Source organism: Macaca mulatta, chromosome 4, assembly GCF_049350105.2.
Source record: "Macaca mulatta isolate MMU2019108-1 chromosome 4, T2T-MMU8v2.0, whole genome shotgun sequence".
Taxonomy (NCBI): Eukaryota; Metazoa; Chordata; class Mammalia; order Primates; family Cercopithecidae; genus Macaca; species Macaca mulatta.
In genome coordinates, this window is record NC_133409.1 from 26,412,904 (window position 1) to 26,435,524 (window position 22,621).

The 22,621-nt window shown below is 39.9% G+C and overlaps 1 protein-coding gene and 1 long non-coding RNA gene across 3 annotated transcripts; one reads left to right on the plus strand and one right to left on the minus strand.

The window, feature by feature from the left end:
- Positions 1–1,393: 1,393 nt before the first annotated feature.
- Positions 1,394–19,923, plus strand: GJA1 (gap junction protein alpha 1). Of its 2 annotated transcripts, NM_001261067.1 has the most exon segments (3): positions 1,394–1,403; positions 6,048–6,194; positions 17,029–18,367. In NM_001261067.1, a coding segment is annotated over 1 exon segment (1,149 nt). In that variant the 5' UTR covers positions 1,394–1,403; positions 6,048–6,194; positions 17,029–17,044; the 3' UTR covers positions 18,194–18,367.
- On the minus strand, positions 4,201–7,871 carry LOC144340713 (uncharacterized). Its single transcript, XR_013416983.1, has 2 exons — positions 7,746–7,871; positions 4,201–7,579 (listed from the first exon to the last, which is right to left on the minus strand). It is a non-coding gene; the product is annotated as an uncharacterized LOC144340713 (long non-coding RNA).
- Positions 19,924–22,621: the final 2,698 nt, after the last annotated feature.

The following is a 22,621-nucleotide window of genomic DNA, read 5'->3' on the forward strand; positions in this document are numbered from 1 at the left end:
AGTGACCCGAGATCATGCCATTGCACTCCAGCCTGGACAACAAGAGTGAAACTCCATCTCAAAAAAAAAAAAAAAAAAAATTATTAGCATAAAGAGCCAAAATTTATTTTTAGACTTTCAAACAGTACAAGCGACCTGTTATTTCTCTTCCTATAAACAAGACTAATATACATGCAAAATCAAGAGTTGCAGATTCCAAACCTCTAGCCCTGATTCTGATCATTTTTTAAAGTGAATATACTATCGATAGAATTTTTTATTTTTTTCTTTTTTTTTTTGAGAGGGAGTCTCACTCTGTCGCCCAGGTTGGAGTGCAGCAGCGCAATCTTGGCTCACTGCAACCTCCGCCTCCCAGGTTCAAGCGATTCTCCTGCCTCAGCCTCCTGAGTAGCTGGGATTACAGACACGCGCCACTACACCCAGCTAATTTTTGTATTTTTAGTAGAGACAGTTTCACCATGTTGGCCAGGATAGTCTCCATCTCTTGGCCGTGTGATGCACCCTCCTCGGCCTTCCAAAGTGCTGGAATTATAGGCGTGAGCCACCAGGCCCGGCCTGCATGTTTCTTTTTTAAAGAATCGAACTAGTATTCTCTGTTTGCCTATCATTGTTTACTTGCTTTTTCAAAATTCCCTTAAAGAAAACTCAAAGGCTAAAGTTGAATGAAGTTAAACTCTGATATTGGCTTTGTATTAACTGCATAACTAAAAAATGCTAATGTCTACCATAGTCCCTGAGACATAATAAATATTTACTGAAGGAATGAATTCACAAGTGATCATAAAAAATTAACCAAGCTTCATTGAAAAGGTAAAATTAAACAAATAAACATGAAATAGTAAATGATTTACCAGTTTCTTCTTGCAATGTTCATTTTCACTCTGCACAGAAGGTGGAGCCAAAGACATATTTATCCACTGGCTGGACTTCTTTCCCATTCAACAAAACAAAGCAAAACAAATTCTTCCCTTTACAAATACCTTCTTGTGTAGTTTGGTTTACAGTAAGATCCGCTTGGAGGTAAACGTGGGCCACAAAAGTGAGTTGAAATTTTACACAGGTCAAATCAATCTTTGATCCTTAAACATTTTTCAAGGATGATAGAATGCTAAGTAAATGGGAAAGACGTTTTCAGTTAAGTTGAATACTTCTTATGAAGCGAATTGACAGACCCCAGAAACGTATCTTTTGAAAAAGGGATACCAGTACAAGTGATAACATGATGAGAAATCTTCACTGCTCTGAAAGAAATGTAATTGACCAACAGTCACATAAAGAACACATTTTTTGGCTAGTTTTACCAATTTGGGTAGAGCATTTCTAAACTTGCAAATTTACGACCTCCAAATTAACTTTTACTTCTTTCTTGCTGTCCGGTAAACATTAGTTAAAATGGAAATTTGGTGCAGAGAAAGGATTATTCTGATGCTAAGGAAAGGAGATCTGTAAGATAATGCCATCTTACTTCATTACAAAATCAACCTAGACCCACCTAGTCTCGGGTAGTCTTTCTATTCTTCTACAAATGCCTTGAATTGCCCCAGAGGGATTGCAAATTTTCTAGTTCTTCTTCACTCACTTTCATCTCAGCCAGCTGATAACTTCACCTACTTTGAGAAAATACCTTCAAACCCTAGTTTCATGCAGCCCATACTGTCTGAAAACATTTTCTTTATGTTGCATTCATTCTCTTTTTAATTTCAAAGTTAACTACTCCTCCAGAGAACAAGTAATATTTTCCCACAAATAAGCCCACTTGTAGCTATTTTAAATACCCTTCCCTTTCCCAGGTGTTACCTTGCCTCTTTTTTCATTCTTTTTGTCTGCATTAAATGAGGAAATCCACCAAGGCTGTGTGTGCGCTGTGTTTTTGGTACACTGCCTATATCCCATCTCTTAGTAATTTCATCCGTACCTGTGGCTTCTAATTACAAATCTTGTTGGTTTTTTCTTTTTTTTTTTCAGATCCTCCCACCTCAGCCTTCTGAGTAGTTGGGACTACAGAGGCGTGCCACGACGCCTAAATTACCTTTTTATTTGTTGTAGATATAGGGTCTCCCTATGTTGCTCAGGCTGGTCTTGAAATCTTGGGTTCAAATTGTCACCCCCCACCTCAGCCTCCCAAGTGCTGGGATTACAGAGTTGAACCACTGTGCCTGGCCAATCACAAATCTTATAACAATTTTTTTTTTTTTTGAAACTGAGTCTCACTCTGTTGCCAAGTTGTAGTACATTGGTGTGATCTCAGCTCACTGCAACCTCTACCTTTCAGGTTCACGCAATGCTCGTGCCTCAGCCTCCCGGGAGGCTGGGACTACAGGTGTGTGCCACCACATCCGGCTAATTTTTGTATTTTTAGTAGAGATGGGATTTCACCATGTTGCCTAGGCTGGTTTCGAACGCCTGACCTCAGGTGATCTGCCCGCCTTGGCCACCCAAAGTGCTGGGATTACAGGCATGCGCCACTGTGCCCAGCCACAACAATTTTAAAGTGAACTCCACAGCTCCTGTTTTAAATTGTCAGTCATCTGTCTTTACCTAGATACTTCAGTTATTCATACCAAAATATTTCAAACAAATCTTTGTATCTCTTTCAGCAGGTCAGTCCCTCCCCCAGCCTCCTTTTTTTGTGTTAGTAATATTTTCCCAATCAAAACTCCAAAAATCGGTTTCCACAGCCTCCACTCCCTTGTCTTCCCATTCATCCATCATCAAGTTCTGATAATTCTACCTTCCTTTCCTTTCTTTCTGCTAGTATTGCATTTTAAGTTCCTATAGCTCACTGCTCTCCCATTACAATACTCTTCTTACACGTCTAATCCGGAGTCACCAATTATTTTTGAATGTTTATGCTACTCAGTGAGGTGAAAGTAATCCATCAGAGTTTGTGTGGGATAGGCATTTAAAGGCCTTAAAAATCACTCCATTCATTTCTTAAAATTTCAGAAATTCCTATTTTGAAACAAAGGTAAAAATCCAAAAAAAGGAGTTGGTTCTCATATTAAGAAATATTTCTCACAATTCTGAAAAATAGCTTACCCTTACCACATTATTGTGCCAATAATGTGCATTTTTCATTTTTCAAAATATATAGCTACACGGATAAAACAGAATCAAAGTCCTGGCAGGTGATGGGGCCTAAAGAAGCCCTGCAGAAGACAGAAACTGTAAATAGCTGTTTCTAGTTCTCCAAAGAGCCGTGTTGTCTGACCAGCAAATCACGTTGCATCCATTTCTTCTACATAGACAAGGTCTGGCAATCAGAGAAGACACTGTTCTAGTACGTCAGTGTTTATATTAGATAAATGGCATTGACATTTCTGAGAATACGAGAAAAACACATTTTAAAAAAAACTATTCCACAATTTTTGCAAAACATTCCAATGGAGACAAGCTTCTAAGGTCAGATAAGTGAGATACTTTTGAACAACTGTATTATTGATAAAAATATAACTCACCAACACTGCTAGAATATGAGTTATAATATGAGTTGCTACCTGTCATTTAGAGACTCCGCTAGTTGTCCATGAGAGAAAACTGTGGGCCTTTTGCAAAACCTAGTTTCCCTTGCGCATGATTACTCATAGCATTGCATTTCAGTGCCATTATCCCAAAAGAAGAGAAGGTTCCTCAGAATGTCTTATCAATGATATTTTGATGAAATCATGTTGAAATCTTGTATCAATGATCATGGAAAAATGATTTTAGAAAGAAAAGACGTAGTACGTTCGCGTATTAAGAGAAGTAATTAATTACTGGCTCATGGTACTAGTAATCCTTTTGGCTCAGAAAATGGTTCAGGTGATATACATGAATAATTTGTTATAAGGAAGTTCTTTAGTTCTATTTCCAATTGGTCACATAGGTAATAGCTTAAAAAGAAAAGAATACTTTAAAAGAATACTTAAACATCAATATCCATCTATAGACCTAACAAAACATAACAGAAATAAACACAACTTTTTTTGCTTTAAAAACCCTACTATAAAACAGTCAATGACAACTTTTCTTTCATGCAACTTATTCTGAATTAGCATCATGGTAATTTTTTTATAATTGTACTTGATAAATAATTTTACAAAAATAAATTGTTATGTAAATTAAATGAAGCATAGACTTTTTTATAAAGAAGAAATATGTTTTCTTATGATAAAAAGAATAAATCATTTTCGTGAATGTGTTCTAAGTCCAATGAAATAATTTTTAGTTAAGACAAAGCAATAGATTTATTTAAAGAACAATATAAATACAAGACCAAAACAATATTTATAGGTTATTGAACCTGAAGACTCGAAAGTCAGATTACAATTTCTACTTCCAGAAGATTGTTTTTCCCCTTTCGTAATTTAAAGAAAAATGTACTCTTGGAAATAGGATAGCCAACAAGTAAAAACAAAATTGTTCCTTAAAATTGCAACATTTGGGCCAGGTGCGGTGGCTCACGCCTATAATCCCAGCACTTTGGGAGGCTGAGGCCTGTGATCCCAGCTACCCGGGAGGCTGAGGCATGATGAGAATCGCTTGAAGCCGGAAGGCGGAGGTTGCCATGAGCAGAGATCGCGCCATTGCACTCTAGCTTGGGCAACAAGAGCAAAACTCCGTCTCAGAAAACAAAACAAAACTAAACTAAATAAAACAAACAAAAACCCTGCAACATTTCAAAAGATGTTGTATTAGTCATGTCAGTGAAAGTTTAATTAGGGAACGGTGTCTACCAGGATATTTGGCATCCTTCTTTTTTCTGGTATTTGCATGAGTGAGAAGTGTTAGGAATAGGAAGGCCAGATGAGTTTGCTTTGCCTCCAGAGAATACTAGCCAAAAGATTTCCTGTCCAATCTCAGGAGCATCACTGAAGTCTGTTTATGAGTAATTGTCCCACCACAACACTCTGCTATGGCATTTGGGAAGCCCTCAAAGGAGCTGCCTGCTCTAAGAATGAGGCCACATGACTCAGGCCATTATAAACCCTAATGCAGAGCCTTGAAGAGGGAGAGCATTGGAAGGAATAGGGAAGCACATAAAGATGATATGCTCAGCTCTACTGTCATTGGGCAGAAAACTCTCTAGTGGGCTTGAGAGGAGGAACTGATTTTAAGGAGGGCTGAATAGTTTGGGAACCTACTTAATGCAACCATAGTCTGTATTTTTAAAATCCTGACACTTCACTACAGATTTGGGTTTTAGTGTCTTGGCATTAACAGGGCTGAAATATAAATTCTTAGTTTTCTGGAGATACGGTAGGGGTCAGATATCAAGATTTCATAGGCAAACAAAACATGCTATATATGTAAAAACTATACACACACACACACACACACACACACACACACAGCCTTTTGCTAAACTGAAAGAAAGTAAAAATTCAAAGCAGTCAAGGGGTGGAAAGGTGGATTGGGTATGAACTTTTCTTCCTATATGTCAATTTTTGAAATGTCTCTCTTCCATCCCCACCATTCCCTGTGTTAATTGTCCTTACTTACATTTAAAGCAAGGGAATTAGATCATCAAACAGGTCACTCACACCTACCTCTAACTTCACACACCTTGGTCAATGTGAAACAAGCTTGAACTGGTTATATGCTTCCCCACCATTTTTATTTATTGTAAGCTACCTTAAAAATTTTAGACAATGTTATAATAAAAATATACGCTTTTCCCCCCATTATCCCTGGTCTTCCCCCCATTTTCCCTCCATTATCCCTGACAAAGTGCTTCTTTTGTGACAAAGCACTATAATCAATGATTCTTATGTATGAGGAGCAACTCCAAGTAGAGGCATTCATGTCCCTAATGCTATTTTATTTTTCCTCATCAGCAAATTTAAACTACAACTTTATCCTGATCTCGCTCCTGTTCTTTGCCTCTTCTGCCCCCGCCCTTCCACATTCACCAGCCTCCTCTCCACCTCCTCCCAGCCTTTCCCTTTGCCCTCCCCTTTCTTCTAGCCCCTCCTCCCAGTTGAGTCAGTGGCTTGAAACTTTTAAAAGCTCTGTGCTCCAAGTTACAAAAAAGCTTTTACGAGGTATCAGCACTTTTCTTTCATTAGGGGGAAGGCGTGAGGAAAGTACCAAACTGCAGCGGAGTTTTAAACTTTAAATAGACAGGTCTGAGTGCCTGAACTTGCTTTTCATTTTACTTCATCCTCCAAGGAGTTCAATCACTTGGCGTGACTTCACTTCTTTTAAGAAAAAGAGTAAGTTTTTAAAAAATGAGAACACTTTACCTATTAGTTTCTTTTTCTACAAGTAAAACTTTCCTAAAGTTTTAAAATGTGTTAAATGTAGCTTGGAATTATGATACTGTAAATGGATTGATGGATTTGAAAGTGTTTCTATAGTTTTAAAGTTAAAATTTATTGTACCGAATTTATATTTTGACTGTTAAAAAAGTTTCTATTAACACTGCAACAGGTAAAAAGGTTCAAACCTTTCCGGTTAGAATAAAAGACTAGTTTACTGGATGTTTGGTTTTTCATTTTAGAGTATAATTTTATTATTATTTTTTGTAATCAGTAATAGTCTAGGTGCTATCATTTGTTGGGGGGGCGGTTAGGCGCCTGGGTTGGGGGATTTGACTGACTACATCACAAAAATCAAAGTGTAAATTTGCTTAGCGTGCTTCCTATAGTATTGTACACTTCATAGAATAAAGTGCTTTTTTCACATGGAAATCTTGATTGATGTTCTATAGCTTCGCAAAGCCAACTTCTTTTGTGACAAAGTGCTTTGTTAAAACATCGTGGTTACTTGACTTCCACGTGGTTCCTTCCTAGAATTTTCCCCATTAAACAAAAAGGTATAAAATTAAAGAGTATTAACGTTATGTTTTAAAAATCAACAGTAAATTGTTACTTTATATTAGCAACCGCTATGGAAAGATTTGAGACCGTCAGGAGAGACAGCTTTTACTCGACCACGTTGGCAGTTTAGGAGATGAAATCTCCTAAAGTTTAGGTGGTGGTTAGTTACAGAGCATTAGAGATAAGACGTTTAAAAAAGTGTACGCCAGCGTGCTTTTCCAAAACCGTCTCCTAAAACGGGAGCTCCTAGAAAGAGCAGGGAAAAAACTTTCTTAAACAGCGCTTTGGGAGCTCCCCTCCGCCAACACCCGCCGCCCCGCACCTTCCCTCTGCTCGAACCTGTAACCGAATTCAGAACTCTGGGGCAGTTCTTTGGAGTTGGAGCTGCTAGGGCAAAGATAACGCTAATGCGTGGCTTAAAAGGGTTCAATTTTTAAAATACTTCTATTGGTAACACCCATTATGTTCATCAGAAATGCAACCATGCATTTTTGTGCCCGGCAAGGATTTTCTGGTCTGTGTAAATCTACAGACTAAAATAATTAGTTTAGATTCTTGACGTGACCCTGCAGTGGAAGTATTCGCACCAGTGAATGCTGAAAAGCAAATAAAACTGAAAGCTTTACGGAGGCCGTGGGCCGGACGGGTACGGGGCGCCTCCTGCCATCTTAGTGTCTGCCGGGCTCCTTCCCGCGCCTTCGCTTCCTGAAACAGCGCGGTTTGGGGACGTTTCCCCCAAATCCTCACAAGTCAAACCGAGCGCAGGTCCGAGTTCGTCACTGCAAAGGAACCCAGGGTGCGGGGTGGGAGGGATAGGAGGAGAGATGGGCTGAGTGCCAAATGGTAGAAGAACAAATGGTTGATTTAATTAAAGTTGTCAATCTAATTTCCCATCCCTCTCACATCAGCACCCACCCCCCCTTTTTTTTCCTCTTTTAAACTTACTGAATTCCACTATCTCCGCGTTGGTAAGAAAACCTGAATACCTTGGGAATTGTGCTTAAATTGCACTTGCAACGCCCCTGGAAGTTCCTGAAACTTCCCGAGAATGAGGCGGGGCGGCGCAAGGGGAAAGGGCAGGGAGGAGAGACCCTCGGGGAGCTGATGACGCGTCTGGGGCAAGTCAGCCTGTTTCGGAGAAGCGCGCCTAGCGGTCGGAGCAGCGCTGCGCCCACCCTGCCCCTTTAGTGATCCAGCCTGCCTTTGCTGGGGGTTTCTGATAACGCTCTCCTTGTTCCCCAAAGGCGTGCTTCTTTTTCTCTCCAGGTACAAAGTAGGGGTGGGAAGGGGAGAGCTACACAATGTTGGAAAAAGAAGCGTAGCTTTATTTGGAAGTCGATTGAATTTCTTTTGCTTCCCCGACCCGGTTAGTAACGGCAAGGAAGATACTGAATCTCGCCCTCCGAAAATCGGGCGCATTTGACCTCGGTGAATAGTGTCCCTGTGAGGAAGCCTAATATTTACGTTTGTGCAAGGATAGCTGGAAATTAAAGCGTCTAGTAATGCAGAGATTTCATTAAGCTAGCGCGCCTCCCCGTCCACCCCACCCCCCACCGCCAGGAATGAAATAGGCCAGTTAGACAGAAAACACCTTTGGGAGAAGAGTAATTACTTCTAGGTAGGCCGAATTGCCTGGAAATTATACCAAGCAGAGGCAGTACATTCCGTTCCTTCCTGGCGATGTTGATTCTATATTATTGTTCCCCCAGTGTGGGGGTGCTTTGTACTTCCCAAAGTCAGGGTAGACTGGTTACCTGTCCTCTGCTGAGAAAATGCAGTGGTAATGCTTTGCTCTACTTTCTTCACTGTTTAAACATGTTCCACATTTTTCTAATGCCTTCTGAGCGTTCTCACCCCAGCCACCGAGTTCCTCACCCTTGGCAATTGTGATACCTGCTGTGCTCTCACTCTCCTTGGGAAACATGGTTCCAAAGATGCTCGGCAGGAGGCAGATTAAAGGCTGTGCTTTCAGAGACTGAAGGTTGCTTTGTTACTTAGATGTTTCCATTTCCTGCATAGAGAAGGGGGGAAAACACGGGGTGCATTCTCTCTTTTCTTTTCTCTACATCCAGGGGTGTAGCTTGGTTTGAGCCTTTATATACGATACCCGCAGGGAAGGGAATGATAGGACAGTCACCAGTGATTAATACCTTCCACTCCGCCTTTCCTGTTGTTCTGACTTATCTTCAGGATTCTCAGTTATTTGAAGAGATGTGTGGGAGCTTATGCGCACACACCAGTTCAGCTCTGGAGAGAAAAAGTAATTATCTAGTGTTTATTATTAATGTAATATTCCATATGGATAATTCAAGTTTAAAAAATCTCCAGAGCATCTCTTCCATGGGAGATTAACATTTTTATAATTCTTAGCATAATTGCCTACATTCTCCATCTTAAAGTTACCCTTTAACTATGTATGTACAGTTTCTTTTACCAAATTTCAAACTGTGGTTAGCTCTTTTTTAAAAAAATATATCAGTGGCTTATACAATTTCATAAATTTCACATTCCAATTTTCCTATGCTTTTAAAATAATTTAAGAAAAATGTATGCTTATCATCTGCTGGGCATGATGTCTCATGCCTATAATCCTAGCCCTTTGAGAGGCTGAGGTGGGAGGATCGCTTGAGGCCAGGAGTTTAAAACCAGCCTGAGCAGCATAGCAAGACCCCATCTCTATAAAAATTTTTTTTAAAAAAGAAAATGTATGTTTGTCAATCATTTCTTAGTTGCTGTTTTTCTAAAGAAAAGATGAAAAATTTAAAAACAAATTCTATACATATACAGGTCTTTTAAAGAGTAAGAACCAAACTTTACTGAGCTGTTACTAAGAGCTTCACATGCATGAGTTATTTATTAAACTGTCATTGAAAAAAAATAGACTGTCTGAATCAATACACTTGTGAGCGCCCTAAGGATGTCTTTATATGATTATAAAATAAAGCTGTTCACTAAAAATAGTCACTTTGGAGGTGGAAGTAAGAGTAGGGGCAGAGGAAACGCCAAGGACTGATAGAAATATATTAAGTTACATCACAATTGAAGAACATGGCTTTTAGCCTGCAGCTTCTGACTTAGGGGTTTCTCTCTGGTAGCCCTAAATTGATCTTGAGAAGTTTGTTTTGGGGGAGAATTGAGTAGTAGCTGTTGAACTAGGGAGGGGATTGTCTTTTTTTTTTTTTTTTTTTGGGATTGTCTTTTATGGGATGCACCATCTTCTCTTTAGATGGAATTCCTCACACCTCAATCTCCACCTCCTCTCATTAAGTGTATGCTAATATAAGTTGAGTGATGAGGAGGGGTAAGAGCTGGGGAAATAAAGACTTGGTGGTGTTTTTTTGTTGTCCTCCCCTCTGCCCCAAAATAAGCAGTTCACAACATCAAATACCTACACAAATACGCAATTCTTTATAAATAGATGTTTACATACAGTAAGTTTGATACACTACAGTTAGGCCATCTAGGTATAAATAAGGAAGTAAAGGTTGGGTATTATCTGATGACCTGGGAATCTTTTCCATGGAACTTCATTCTAATCACTTTACTGCCTGCATAGACTCAGACTGTAAAGATGTTATATTAACCAGGGTCAATATCAGCTGCTGCTCTTCCGCTTCAGAGCCCTAGCCTTCCCCGGTATTTATCATTCTTGAAATAAACACGATTTTAAACGGGCTGTTTCTTTTTGTAATAGTATCCTTGGCTACAATAAAATTGTGTGGTGCAATCAGAGTTAGAATATCGTAGAACTAGGGGACAACTACACAGTTGTGTTATTTCTTTATTTTGTTGTTTTGTTTTTTAAATCTTAACCTGCAACAACCTAACAGTGAACTGAATGTACAACCATGATACCTGATGCAGTTCTACAAGAATCCTAACCCTCATTAGGATCTCATTTAACAAATTCAGGAAGCTCTTTGTTAAAAAGCCTTGTCTCTCTTTTTTTTTTTTTTTTTTAAAGCCAGTCAAATTTAGCAGTGGGGGTTGTAAAGAGCCTTTTTTCTTAATTTAGCTCTATTGCCTGCTCAGGAATCATTTGAAGCATGTTTCAACAAACAGCTCTCTGTTTCAGCAATTGTCACTTGAAAATTTAACAGTATGAGAATATGAGATGATGACAATACTTTTTTACTGTGAAGTCTCCTTTTTAATTAATTTGAAACTTTAGAAAGTTGAGATACATAACTACAATTAAGAGAATCCCAAAGAGACAGTAAAAAACAAACAAACAAAAACTGTTTGGTTTTTTGCACAGTATCTTTTTATTTTTTGTGGAAGCCCCATTTAATTTCTTTCCTTCTTTCTTTCTTTCTTTCTTTCTTTCTTTCTTTCTTTCTTTCTTTCTTTCTTTCTTTCTTTTTCTTTCGGAGATGGAGTTTCACTCTGTCACTGAGGCTGGAGTGCAGTGGTGCAATCTCGCTCACTGCAGCCTCCACCTCCCAGGTTCATGCCATTTTCCTGCCTCAGCCTCCCAAGTAGCTGGGATTACAGGCACCCGCCACCACGCCTGGCTACTTTTTTGTATTTTTAGTAGAGACGGGATTTCACTATGTCAGCCAGGCAGGATTACAGGTGTGAGCCACCACGCCTGGCCACATCTCTTACTCTTTTAAGCACTGGGGATACAGCAGTGAACAAAGCAAACTCCCTCGTATAGCTCACATTTGAGTTGAGGAAGGCAAATAATAAATCCTTCTCATGGAAGGAGGTACATAGTAATTAGGCAAATATTTACTAAATCAAGTAGAGATAAAGTTTATTAAAATAATAATTTTTTAAAAAACAGGGCAAAGGGAATAGGAAATGACAGGACTGGGGAAAGGATGTTGCTATTTCATACTTGGTGGTCAGGAAAGTTGGCTGATGAGGTGAGACCTGAAACAAGTGAGGATGTGAGCTGTGTGGATAGAGCAGAGCTCATGAAACCAAACTGATTGTTTATTTATTTTCTCAAGATTGACTGATTACTCGGAGTATAGGTTGGCGATCAGGGTGACCAGGCTAATGATATGAAATCTAGCAAACTGATGATGGCTGAGATCAAGCTAAGGGTGACTGTTTTAAGTGTGAAAGAATAGACAAGTGAGTTCACTCAATGACATTACTGGAGGGGCAGAGGTTATTATAAAAGTGAAATAAAACATTAGAAGGGTTTGCTTTTGAGTTTTTGGGCATGAATAGTTTTGAGTGTTAGTACATTAGGCACACATGATTTCCCTTTCCTCCCAAAAAATCCATTAAATAGTTTTATCAGGAACTTCCATAGACATTTCCTTATGTAGGTTTAGACTCTGATTTTATTCTTTCAGATATTAATGACCTTCAACTTCTCTTTTCTCTCAATCATAAAAAGATGCTGGATATCAAATTTCACTTTAGTTTTCAATAATCCTATTTACCTTTATTTAAGTCTCCACTGTCAACTCATTACATTTCTCTTCTTGAGAAAAACATTTAAAGTTGGAAGTAAAATACTTAATTCTAATAACTATTAGGATATTAATGGCATGGAAAGACTTCACTGCAACTTCGGCACAGTGATTTGTTTCTAAGGCTCTAGCAAAAGGCATAGTCAAATGTAATTTAAAATCAAAGCTTTATTTTATTTTATTATTTATTTATTTATTTATTTATTTATTTATTTATTTATTTTTTGAGGCGGAGTCTCTATCTCCCAGGCTGGGGTGCAGTGGCACGATCTCAGCTCACTGAAAGCTCCGCCTCCTGGGTTCACGCCATTCTCCTGCCTCAACCTCCTGAGTAGCTGGGACTACAGGTGCCTGTCACCATGCCTGGCTAATTTTTTGTATTTTTTTAGTAGAGACTGGTTTCACCGTGTTAGCCAGGATGGTCTCAATCTCCTGACCTCATGATCTGCCTGCCTCAGCCTCCCAAAGTGCTGGGATTACAGGCGTGAGCCACTGAGCCAGGCCCCAAAGCTTTATTTTTAAGAGATTTCATTTGAATTAAAGAATCTTCCTAGGCCCCACCTAGGGCCCCACTTAGTGCCTGTAGCTTTGGACATCCATCCAGTCTAGGGGGCCATGATGAGCAAAGGAAATGTAATCTAACATGGCGCATAGATGGCAAAAGTGTGGTCCAGCTGCTAAGACTCTGCTCTTTTTTTTTTTTTTTTTTTGAGACGGAGTCTCGCTCTGTCACCCAGGCTGGAGTGCAGTGGCCGGATCTCAGCTCACTGCAAGCTCCGCCTCCCGGGTTTACGCCATTCTCCGGCCTCAGCCTCCCGAGTAGCTGGGACTACAGGCGCCCGCCACCTCGCCCGGCTAGTTTTTTGTATTTCTTAATAGAGACGGGGTTTCACCGTGTTAGCCAGGATGGTCTCGATCTCTTGACCTCGTGATCCGCCCGTCTCGGCCTCCCAAAGTGCTGGGATTACAGGCTTGAGCCACCGCGCCCGGCCAAGACTCTGCTCTTAACGAGAACTTTGCACAACTCCTTTTAGACCTTGGTCTACATGTGAAGCACCAACTCAGTATCTTAGAGGTGAAGGCATGAATATATGTGGTATGTCCAGCTGCATTGGTCTTCTCATCTATCAAATAAGAAATATAGCTGTCTCCTCCTGGTGAATAAAAGTGCAGTTTATAGTCTGCAGATCAATGCCAGGGATTCTGTAAACATAATTATGCCCTTTTATTATAAAAGGATGTTAACTTATCATACAAGGTTTGGAAAAGCGAAGATATTAAATCAGTTTGGGAAGGGTGCAGCAGGAAGGAAAAACCAGTTGCCAAAATTTGTTTCATGGCAAAGGGAGCAACTACCCAAAAAAAAGGAACAATTTTTGTTACCGCTTTTTGGGCAGCTGTCCCATTAAATATTATTTGATGGTCTCTATGATAGTGGTAACCAACAGATAGCTACATGTTACAGGATACTTGGTATTCAATTTGATAACTGCATGGGTGCTTAAAGAAAAGACAACTTTGCAATTAAGTTGCTAGTGTATTAAAAAAAGAACTACTACCTAAAGAGCTGCCTGATGACCTAGTTCATATACTATGGAACGGTGGAGTATTTTTGTAGAATCTCGAAATTATATGAAAGTTATGTGTCATACGATTTTTTTTAATAGAATGTAAATAAACTTAGTGATGAATTACTATAAGCATCTACACAATCACATTTTAGTTTGAGTAATGATGAAATCCTAGCTAAAATTACTTCTGTTTTGCCTAGTCATATTTCTAGATATGATAGGTTTGTCTTCAGCGCTATCATTGCATGAATGTGATGAGATGTATGCAAACAGTTTATCTTTTTACACTTGATTGTTTTTTTTGCTATTTTCCCCCTAGCAATCGAAATATCTGAGCAAAAGCAGATGACACTGGCAAAATATTGTAATTTTTTACAAACAGAATTAGGGCCAGTTTTACACATCATCACATAGAAACTGTCTATTGATACAGCTCCAAAAATTCTGTTTGTTTGACCCTTATGGACTGTACTTCTTCATTTCCAGTCTAGTATTTTCTGCTAAATTATAGGGTTGTTTTTTTTTTTTTCCTTTCACATTCTCTCACCATCAAACTGTCCATCACGGCTAAATTACTCCCTCACTTCAAGCCTTTCCTTGGCTATTTAACTGTCTTTGTCAGCCTTTCAAGCCTTTGTTCTTTTTGACTGCTGTTTTCATACATCAATTTTACTTTCTAACTTGTCACTTCAGAATCTAAAATGACTCTTCCAAAGTAGAAGGGAAGCTCCCTTTTTTATGACCACTGGGGAGCGTTATTTCTGTGGCCTTCGCACCCACCCTCCACTCTTATTCAGCATTCCTTGGCACCAGTCCCTGGGCTGTCATCAAAGGTACCCATGGTATCTAATTTAGATAGCTGGTGCATAGTTTAGCTTTATGGCTCAGCCATCTTTTATTTGTTCGGCCCAGGAAATCCCAGGTGAGGTGCCCATTTCATTTTTTCTTGTTCTCTATGGCCAGGAGACACAGTCATTAGACAGAAATGTAATGTTGCTTGCTGGCGAAGAAGATTCCCCTGATAATTTCATTTACTTCCTACAAGGAGCTACAGCTCATAGTTCAACTCCAGATGAGAAACTCCTTTATATTCAGATAGTGAACATATTTCTAAGAAGCCTAAATAACCCTACCTTTGGTTACACTATTTAGAATTCATTACTAAGCTCCTGCAAAGTCTTAGCTTTGCTTGTTTTTAACTATTAAATAATATTTGACTAATTCATCCTTTTCTAAACCCTCCAATTACTACTGTCTGCTGAAAATTAGCCTGTATTCCCTATGCCTGCCACATCATGTTACTCACTTCTTCCCAGCTTTCAGCCCTGGCTAAGGTTGTGTATACCAAAGCATGGAAGCATTTCTAGCTTTAGTGCGGCCTTACTATACTTTTAAAACCAGTGTGAGGCATTGAAAAGACTTGGCCTGGGGATTGTGAATCTTCTTCTGGCTCTATCTATAGCTAAATATTTCCTATACCCTGAGAACCTCAATTTTTATCAGCTAAATGGATAACGGGAATTAGAGCATAAATTGAACTAGACAACTTTGGGGATTCTTACTGGTTTCTACCAACTTAGATCTTTTTCTTTTTATTGAGACGGAGTCTCTCTTTGTCGCCCAGGTTGGAGTGCAGTGGCGTAATTTCTGCAGCTGGGTTCAAGCAATTCTCCTGCCTCAGCCTCCTGAGTAGCTGGGACTACAGGAGCGTGGCACCATGGCTAGCTAATTTATTGTATTTTTTGTAGAGATGGGGTTTCACCGTGTTAGCCAGGGTGGTCTCAATCTGCTGACCTCCTGATCCGCCTGCCTCCCTAAGTGCTTATAGGCCTGAGTGGATTATAGATGTGAGCCACCATACCCGGCCAGATCTTTTCTTATCCTCAGTAATGGAGAAGCCATAGGCTTTGGATAGCTAGATATTGATAAGAAGTTAAATTGGATGTATAGCCTGAGGGTCCAAGGCCCAGTAAGGGAATTTTAAAGTGTATAACAATGAAAAGATGAAAACCAATCTTTTCTGGCTGGAGAAAACACTCTGAAGTAGGTTTTCTTTGTTTTTTAATAAGGTTGTAAGTAGTATTGAGACAAAATGAACTTTTTACTTGAAATGTGATGTGTATTTAGTCTTTGTTTTTGAAAGTAGGTTACTACATATAATGACACATTGTAGCAAAAGAGTATATTCCCATATAGCCTACTTTCTCTCTGGACAGAAGACTGACTTCTGAGCTACATAAGTCGCTGCTTAAGAAAAAAGCAGTCACCATTGCTTGGGAGGCTAAGGCAGGAGGATTGTTTGAGCCCAGGAGCCTGGGCAACATAGTGAAATCCTGTCTCTAAAAAAAAAAACAAACAGAAAAGTGTAAATGACCATAATATACAGTATACACAAATTCCACTTGAAAAATCTTCCAGAGGCTCGGCGCAGTGACCCACACCTGTAAAACCAGCACTTTGAGAGGCTGAGGTAGGCAGATCACCTGAAGTCAGGAGTTGGAGACCAGCCTGACCAACATGGAGAAAACCCATCTCTACTAAAAATACAAAATTAGCCAGGCGTGATGGCGCATGCCTGTAATCCCAGCTACTCAGGAGGCTGAGGCAGGACAATCGCTGGAACCTAAGAGGAGGAGGTTGCGGTGAGCTGAGATCGTGCCATTGCACTCCAGCCTGGGCAACAAGAGTGGAAACTCCATCTCAAAAAAAACTTTCAGAGTGAAATTAGTAATAAAATGATATATAATAGCATTAAGGTTTTGGAAAGAAGGTTATGTATGTGTTCATAAGTGTTCTCACCTGTATTCTTAGATAGCTATGCTTTGAATAACACATCAGGATTTTGCTTGGCAAACACAGACCTACCAGGCAAAAATTGTCCTCATTTATCAGACAAATAAAATGAGCAGAGGCCTAGCACAGATGGCTTCTCAAGTCACACAGCAAGGCAGTGGTTGAGCAAGCAATACATCTTCCCAGGTTAAAGATTGCAACTCACCATCTGTTGCTTCTAAGTCTTACTTTATCTCAACAAAACAAAACACGTGTTAGATCTTTACTTCACTGGGGAAAATGGGGCAGGAAGAGTTTGCACTTGTTGTTTTGTGAAAGAATGTTAGAAATACATGAAACATGTAGTATTTTGACTATCAGCTGAAAGGTACTAAACGTGAAACTAGTAATTTGCAATCTGTGATCCTTGAATTGTCTTTTTGTTTCTTTCAGGTGGTGCCCAGGCAACATGGGTGACTGGAGCGCCTTAGGCAAACTCCTTGACAAGGTTCAAGCCTACTCAACTGCTGGAGGGAAGGTGTGGCTGTCAGTACTTTTCATTTTCCGAATCCTGCTACTGGGGACAGCAGTTGAGTCAGCCTGGGGAGATGAGCAGTCTGCCTTTCGTTGTAACACTCAACAACCTGGTTGTGAAAACGTCTGCTATGACAAGTCTTTCCCAATCTCTCATGTGCGTTTCTGGGTCCTGCAGATCATATTTGTGTCTGTGCCCACACTCTTGTACCTGGCTCATGTGTTCTATGTGATGCGAAAGGAAGAGAAACTCAACAAGAAAGAGGAGGAACTCAAGGTTGCCCAAACTGATGGTGTCAATGTGGAGATGCACTTGAAGCAGATTGAGATAAAGAAGTTCAAGTATGGTATTGAAGAGCATGGTAAAGTGAAAATGCGAGGGGGGTTGCTGCGAACCTACATCATCAGTATCCTCTTCAAGTCTATCTTTGAGGTGGCCTTCTTGCTGATCCAGTGGTACATCTATGGATTCAGCCTGAGTGCTGTTTACACTTGCAAAAGAGATCCCTGCCCACATCAGGTGGACTGTTTCCTCTCTCGCCCCACGGAGAAAACCATCTTCATCATCTTCATGCTGGTGGTGTCCTTGGTGTCCCTGGCCTTGAATATCATTGAACTCTTCTATGTTTTCTTCAAGGGCGTTAAGGATCGGGTTAAGGGAAAGAGCGACCCTTACCATGCGACCAGTGGCGCACTGAGCCCCACCAAAGACTGTGGGTCTCAAAAATATGCTTATTTCAATGGCTGCTCCTCACCAACCGCTCCCCTCTCGCCTATGTCTCCTCCTGGGTACAAGCTGGTTACTGGCGACAGAAACAATTCTTCTTGCCGCAATTACAACAAGCAAGCAAGTGAGCAAAACTGGGCTAATTACAGTGCAGAACAAAATCGAATGGGGCAGGCGGGAAGCACCATCTCTAATTCCCATGCACAGCCTTTTGATTTCCCTGATGATAACCAGAATTCTAAAAAGCTAGCTGCTGGACACGAACTACAGCCACTAGCCATTGTGGACCAGCGACCTTCAAGCAGAGCCAGCAGTCGTGCCAGCAGCAGACCTCGGCCTGATGACCTGGAGATCTAGATAGAAGCTTGAAAGCATCGAGATTCCACTCAATTGTGGAGAAGAAAAAAGGTGCTGTAGAAAGTGCACCAGGTGTTAATTTTGATCCAGTGGAGGTGGTACTCAACAGCCTTATTCATGAGGCTTAGAAAACACAAAGACATTAGAATACCTAGGTTCATTGGGGGTGTCAGGGGTAGATGGGTGGAGAGGGAGGGGATAAGAGAGGTGCATGTTGGTATTTAAAGTAGTGGATTCAAAGAACTTAGACTTTATAAATAAAAGTTTCTTTAGGTGATACATAGATAAGGGCTTTTTCTCCCCGCAAACACCCCTAAGAATGGTTCTGTGTATGTGAATGAGTGGGTGGTAATTGTGGCTAAATATTGTTTTACCAAGAAACTGAAATAATTCTGGCCAGGAATAAATACTTCCAGAAAATCTTACGTCTTTTCAACAGGAAAAAGTCAGGATTGTCCTTAAGTCCCTGCTAAAACATTCCATTGTTAAAATTTGCACTTTGAAGGTAAGCTCTCTAGGCCTGACCCTCCAGGTGTCAATGGACTTGTGCTACTATTTTTTTCTATTCTTGGTATCAGTTTAAAATTCAGACAAGGCCCACAGAATAAGATTTTCCATGCATTTGCAAATCTCAGCGTTATACGTATATTCTTTTTCCATCCACTTGCACCATATCATTACCATCACTTTTTCATCATTCCTCAGCTACTACTCACATTCATTTAATGGTTTCTGTAATAAACATTCTTAAGACAGTTGGGATGTCACTTAACTTTTTTTTTTAAGCTAGAGTCAGGGAATCAAGCCATGCTTAATATTTAACAATCACTTGTATGTGTGTGGAAGAGCTTCTTTTGTTTGTCATGTATTGGTACAAGCAGATACAGTATAAACTCACAAACACAGATTTGAAAATAATGCACATACAGTGTTCAAATTTGAACCTTTCTCATGGATTTTTGTGGTGTGGGCCAATATGGTGTTTACATTATATAATTCCTGCTGTGGCAAGTAAAGCACACTTTGTTTTTCTCCTAAAATGTTTTTCCCTGTGTATCCTATTATGGATACTGGTTTTGTTAATTATGATTCTTTATTTTCTCTCTTTTTTTAGGATATAGCAGTAATGCTATTACTGAAATGAATGATTTCCTTTTTCTGAAATGTAATCATTGATGCTTGAATGATAGAATTTTAGTACTGTAAACAAGCTTTAGTCATTAATGTGAGAGACTTAGAAAAAATGCTTAGAGTGGACTATTAAATGTGCCTAAATGAATTTTGCAGTAACTGGCATTCTTGGGTTTGCCCTACTTAATACACAGTAATTCAGAACTTGTATTCTATTATGAGTTTGACAGTCTTTTGGAGTGACCAGCAACTTTGATGTTTGCACTAAGATTTTATTTGGAAGCAAGAGTGGTTGAAAGAGGATTCAGTAGTACGCATATAACTAATTTATTTGAACTATATGCTGAAGACATCTACCAGTTTCTCCAAATGCCTTTTTTAAAACTCATCACAGACGACTGGTGAAAATGCTGAGTATGACACTTCTTGCATGTCAGCTACATAAACAGTTTTGTACAATGAAAATTACTAATTTGTTTGACATTCCATGTTAAACTACAGTCATGTTCAGCTTCATTGCATGTAATGTAGACCTAGTCCATGAGATCATGCGTTCTGGAGAGTGTTCTTTATTCAATAAAGTTTTAATTTAGTATAAAGATAGCCTCTATATTCCGTGTGATTTGTTTCCCCTGCCGAGACGTAGTCTTGCTCTGTTAACCAGGCTGGAGTGCAGTGCCGCCATCTTGGCTCATTGCAACTCCTGCCTTCCAGGTTCAAGCGATTCTCCTGCCTCACCCTCCCGAATAGCTGGGATTACAGGCACCTGCCATTGCACCTGACTAATTTTCGTATTCTTAGTAGGGATGGGGTTTTACCATGTTGGCCAGGCTGGTCTGGAACTCCTGACCTCGTGATCCACCCACCTCGGCCTCCCAAAGTGTTGGAATTACAGGGGTGAGCCACCGTGCCTGGACTATATTTAAAACTAATTGATGGCATATTTTATTTTATTATTTTTTTATTTTTTGAGACGGAGTCTGGCTCTGTCGCCCAGGCTGGAGTGCAGTGGCCAGATCTCCGCTCACTGCAAGCTCTGCCTCCCGGGTTTGCGCAATTCTCCTGCCTCAGCCTCCCGAGCAGCTGGAACTACAGGCGCCCGCCACCTCGCCCGGCTTATTTTTTTTTGTATTTTTAGTAGAGACGGGGTTTCACCATGTTAGCCAGGATGGTCTCGATCTCCTGACCTCGTGATCCGCCCGTCTCGGCCTCCCAAAGTGCTGGGATTACAGGCTTGAGCCACCGTGCCCGGCCTGATGGCATATTTTAGATTAAACACATTTATACTGGTTATCAGAACTTAAGCAAATAACGTCACGTTTTCAGGGACAATATTTATCATTAGCTCTGTTCAGTGCAACATTAATTGTAAACATTTTTGGATATCTATTGAACCAAAAGGAAGATAAAGTGTTGAATTTGAAATATATCTTTAATGGGATGTGTGATAGAGTTTAAAATAAGGAAATATTGAGGCTGTAATCCCAGCACTTTGGGAGTCCAAGGTGGGTGGATCACCTGATGTTGGGAGTTCCAGATCAGCCTGACCAACATGGAGAAACCCTGTCTCTACTAAAAATACAAAAATAGCTGGATGTGGTGGCGTATGCCTATAATCCCAGCTACTCAGGAGATGGAGGTTGCAGTGAGCTGAGATCGCCCCATTGCACTCCAACACGGGCAACAAGGGTGAAACTCCATCTAAAAAACAAAAAGAAAAATATTGAGTAATTTAGTAGATGAGACATGACACGAGTAAGCACAAAATCTTAATGATGATGACATTTTAAAGCTGGAAAGGCTGAAGAAACAAGAATAAATAAGAAGGGATCAGTTTGAGTACAGTTACATGAAGCAGCAAAAGAGTAAAATTTATTTCAGTTCACAATATTGTAAAAATACAGAAAACAAGATTTAAAAAATTCATGATACCCAAGTAAAAAATCAACAACTCAAAGGGAGTAGAACAATTCTGGGCAATTGATTAAATTGTAGTTTTAAATATGAAATGTTAACACTTTAAATCACACTTCAAGGATTTTTTCTATTATAACTTACTAAAGTTATTTACACGAAGATTTATTACCTACCACAAAGCAAACTGCTGACTTACTGGAGCATAAAAACATTAGTAATTTAGGCCAGGCGTGGTGGCTCAAGCCTGTAATCCCAGCACTTTGGGAGGCCAAGATGGGCAGATCACAAGGTCAGGAGATCGAGACCATCCTGACTAACACAGTGAAACTCCGTCTATATTAAAAAATCAAAAAAAAAAAGAAAAGAAAATTAGCCAGGTATGGTGGCAGTCGCCTGTAGTCCCAGCTACTAGGGAGGCTGAGGCAGGAGAATGGCATGAACCCGGGAGGCAGAGCTTGCAGTGAGCCAAGATCGTGCCACTGCACTCCAGCCTGGGCAACAGAGCAAGACTCCTCAAAACATAATAATTAGTTTGGATCAGTTGCTTCTCTATTATTTGTTTTTGGATGAAAAAAGGTTGTATCATTTGAAGTCAGAGGATTGTCTAAAAGCCAGTTTCCCATTCAATTTGATATAATTGGTAGGGTGAATACTTCTTCAAGTACTATTACTTGAGTGATTGAGAATTATATGGAAGAGGCAAATACTCTGCACTCCCCTCCCACTATGTGTCTGTGCATGTTTGCATTTAATATGGGGAATAGACATGATTTGAGTGTATATGTGTATTCATATAGGGTAAGATGTGGATGGACAAATGATCACACAATGAAGTGGTAGGGCAGAAGTGTAAAATAAATTTCTGATGCTTGTGTATGGAGGAGGGAAAGCAAGTTCATCTTTCAGAAATAGTCATTTAGGTCATCCTAAACATTTCCCAACTTTAAGATTTTACGATTGTAAAATATTTTATGTACATCATATATACATTATACATATCATATATGTACACAACTTATGGAACTACAGTCTAAAATGGAGAGTTAGGTCTCTCACCACTTTCTATACCTCAACATACACCAGGAAAGTCCTAATTCTCAGCAGAAATCACTGTTAAAAATCAACTAGGTATCAGGCACTTTGTTAAACAGTGGGGATTCATAGAATGACCACAGCTTTTGCTCCCACGAAGCTTACAATGTGAATTCTTCCAGTTTTATTTTTTATTTTTTTGAGACGGAGTTTCGCTCTTGTTACCCAAGCTGGAGTGCAATGGTGCGATCTCGTCTCACTGCAACCTCTGCCTCCCCGGTTCAAGTGATTCTCCTGCCTCAGCCTCGTAAGTAGCTGGGATTACAGGCCCCTGCCACCACGCCTGGC

Excerpts from the sequence above, each read along its gene's own strand:
- GJA1 (XM_015137308.3), top strand. The coding sequence starts at position 17,045 with ATGGGTGACTGGAGCGCCTTAGGCAAACTCCTTGACAAGGTTCAAGCC.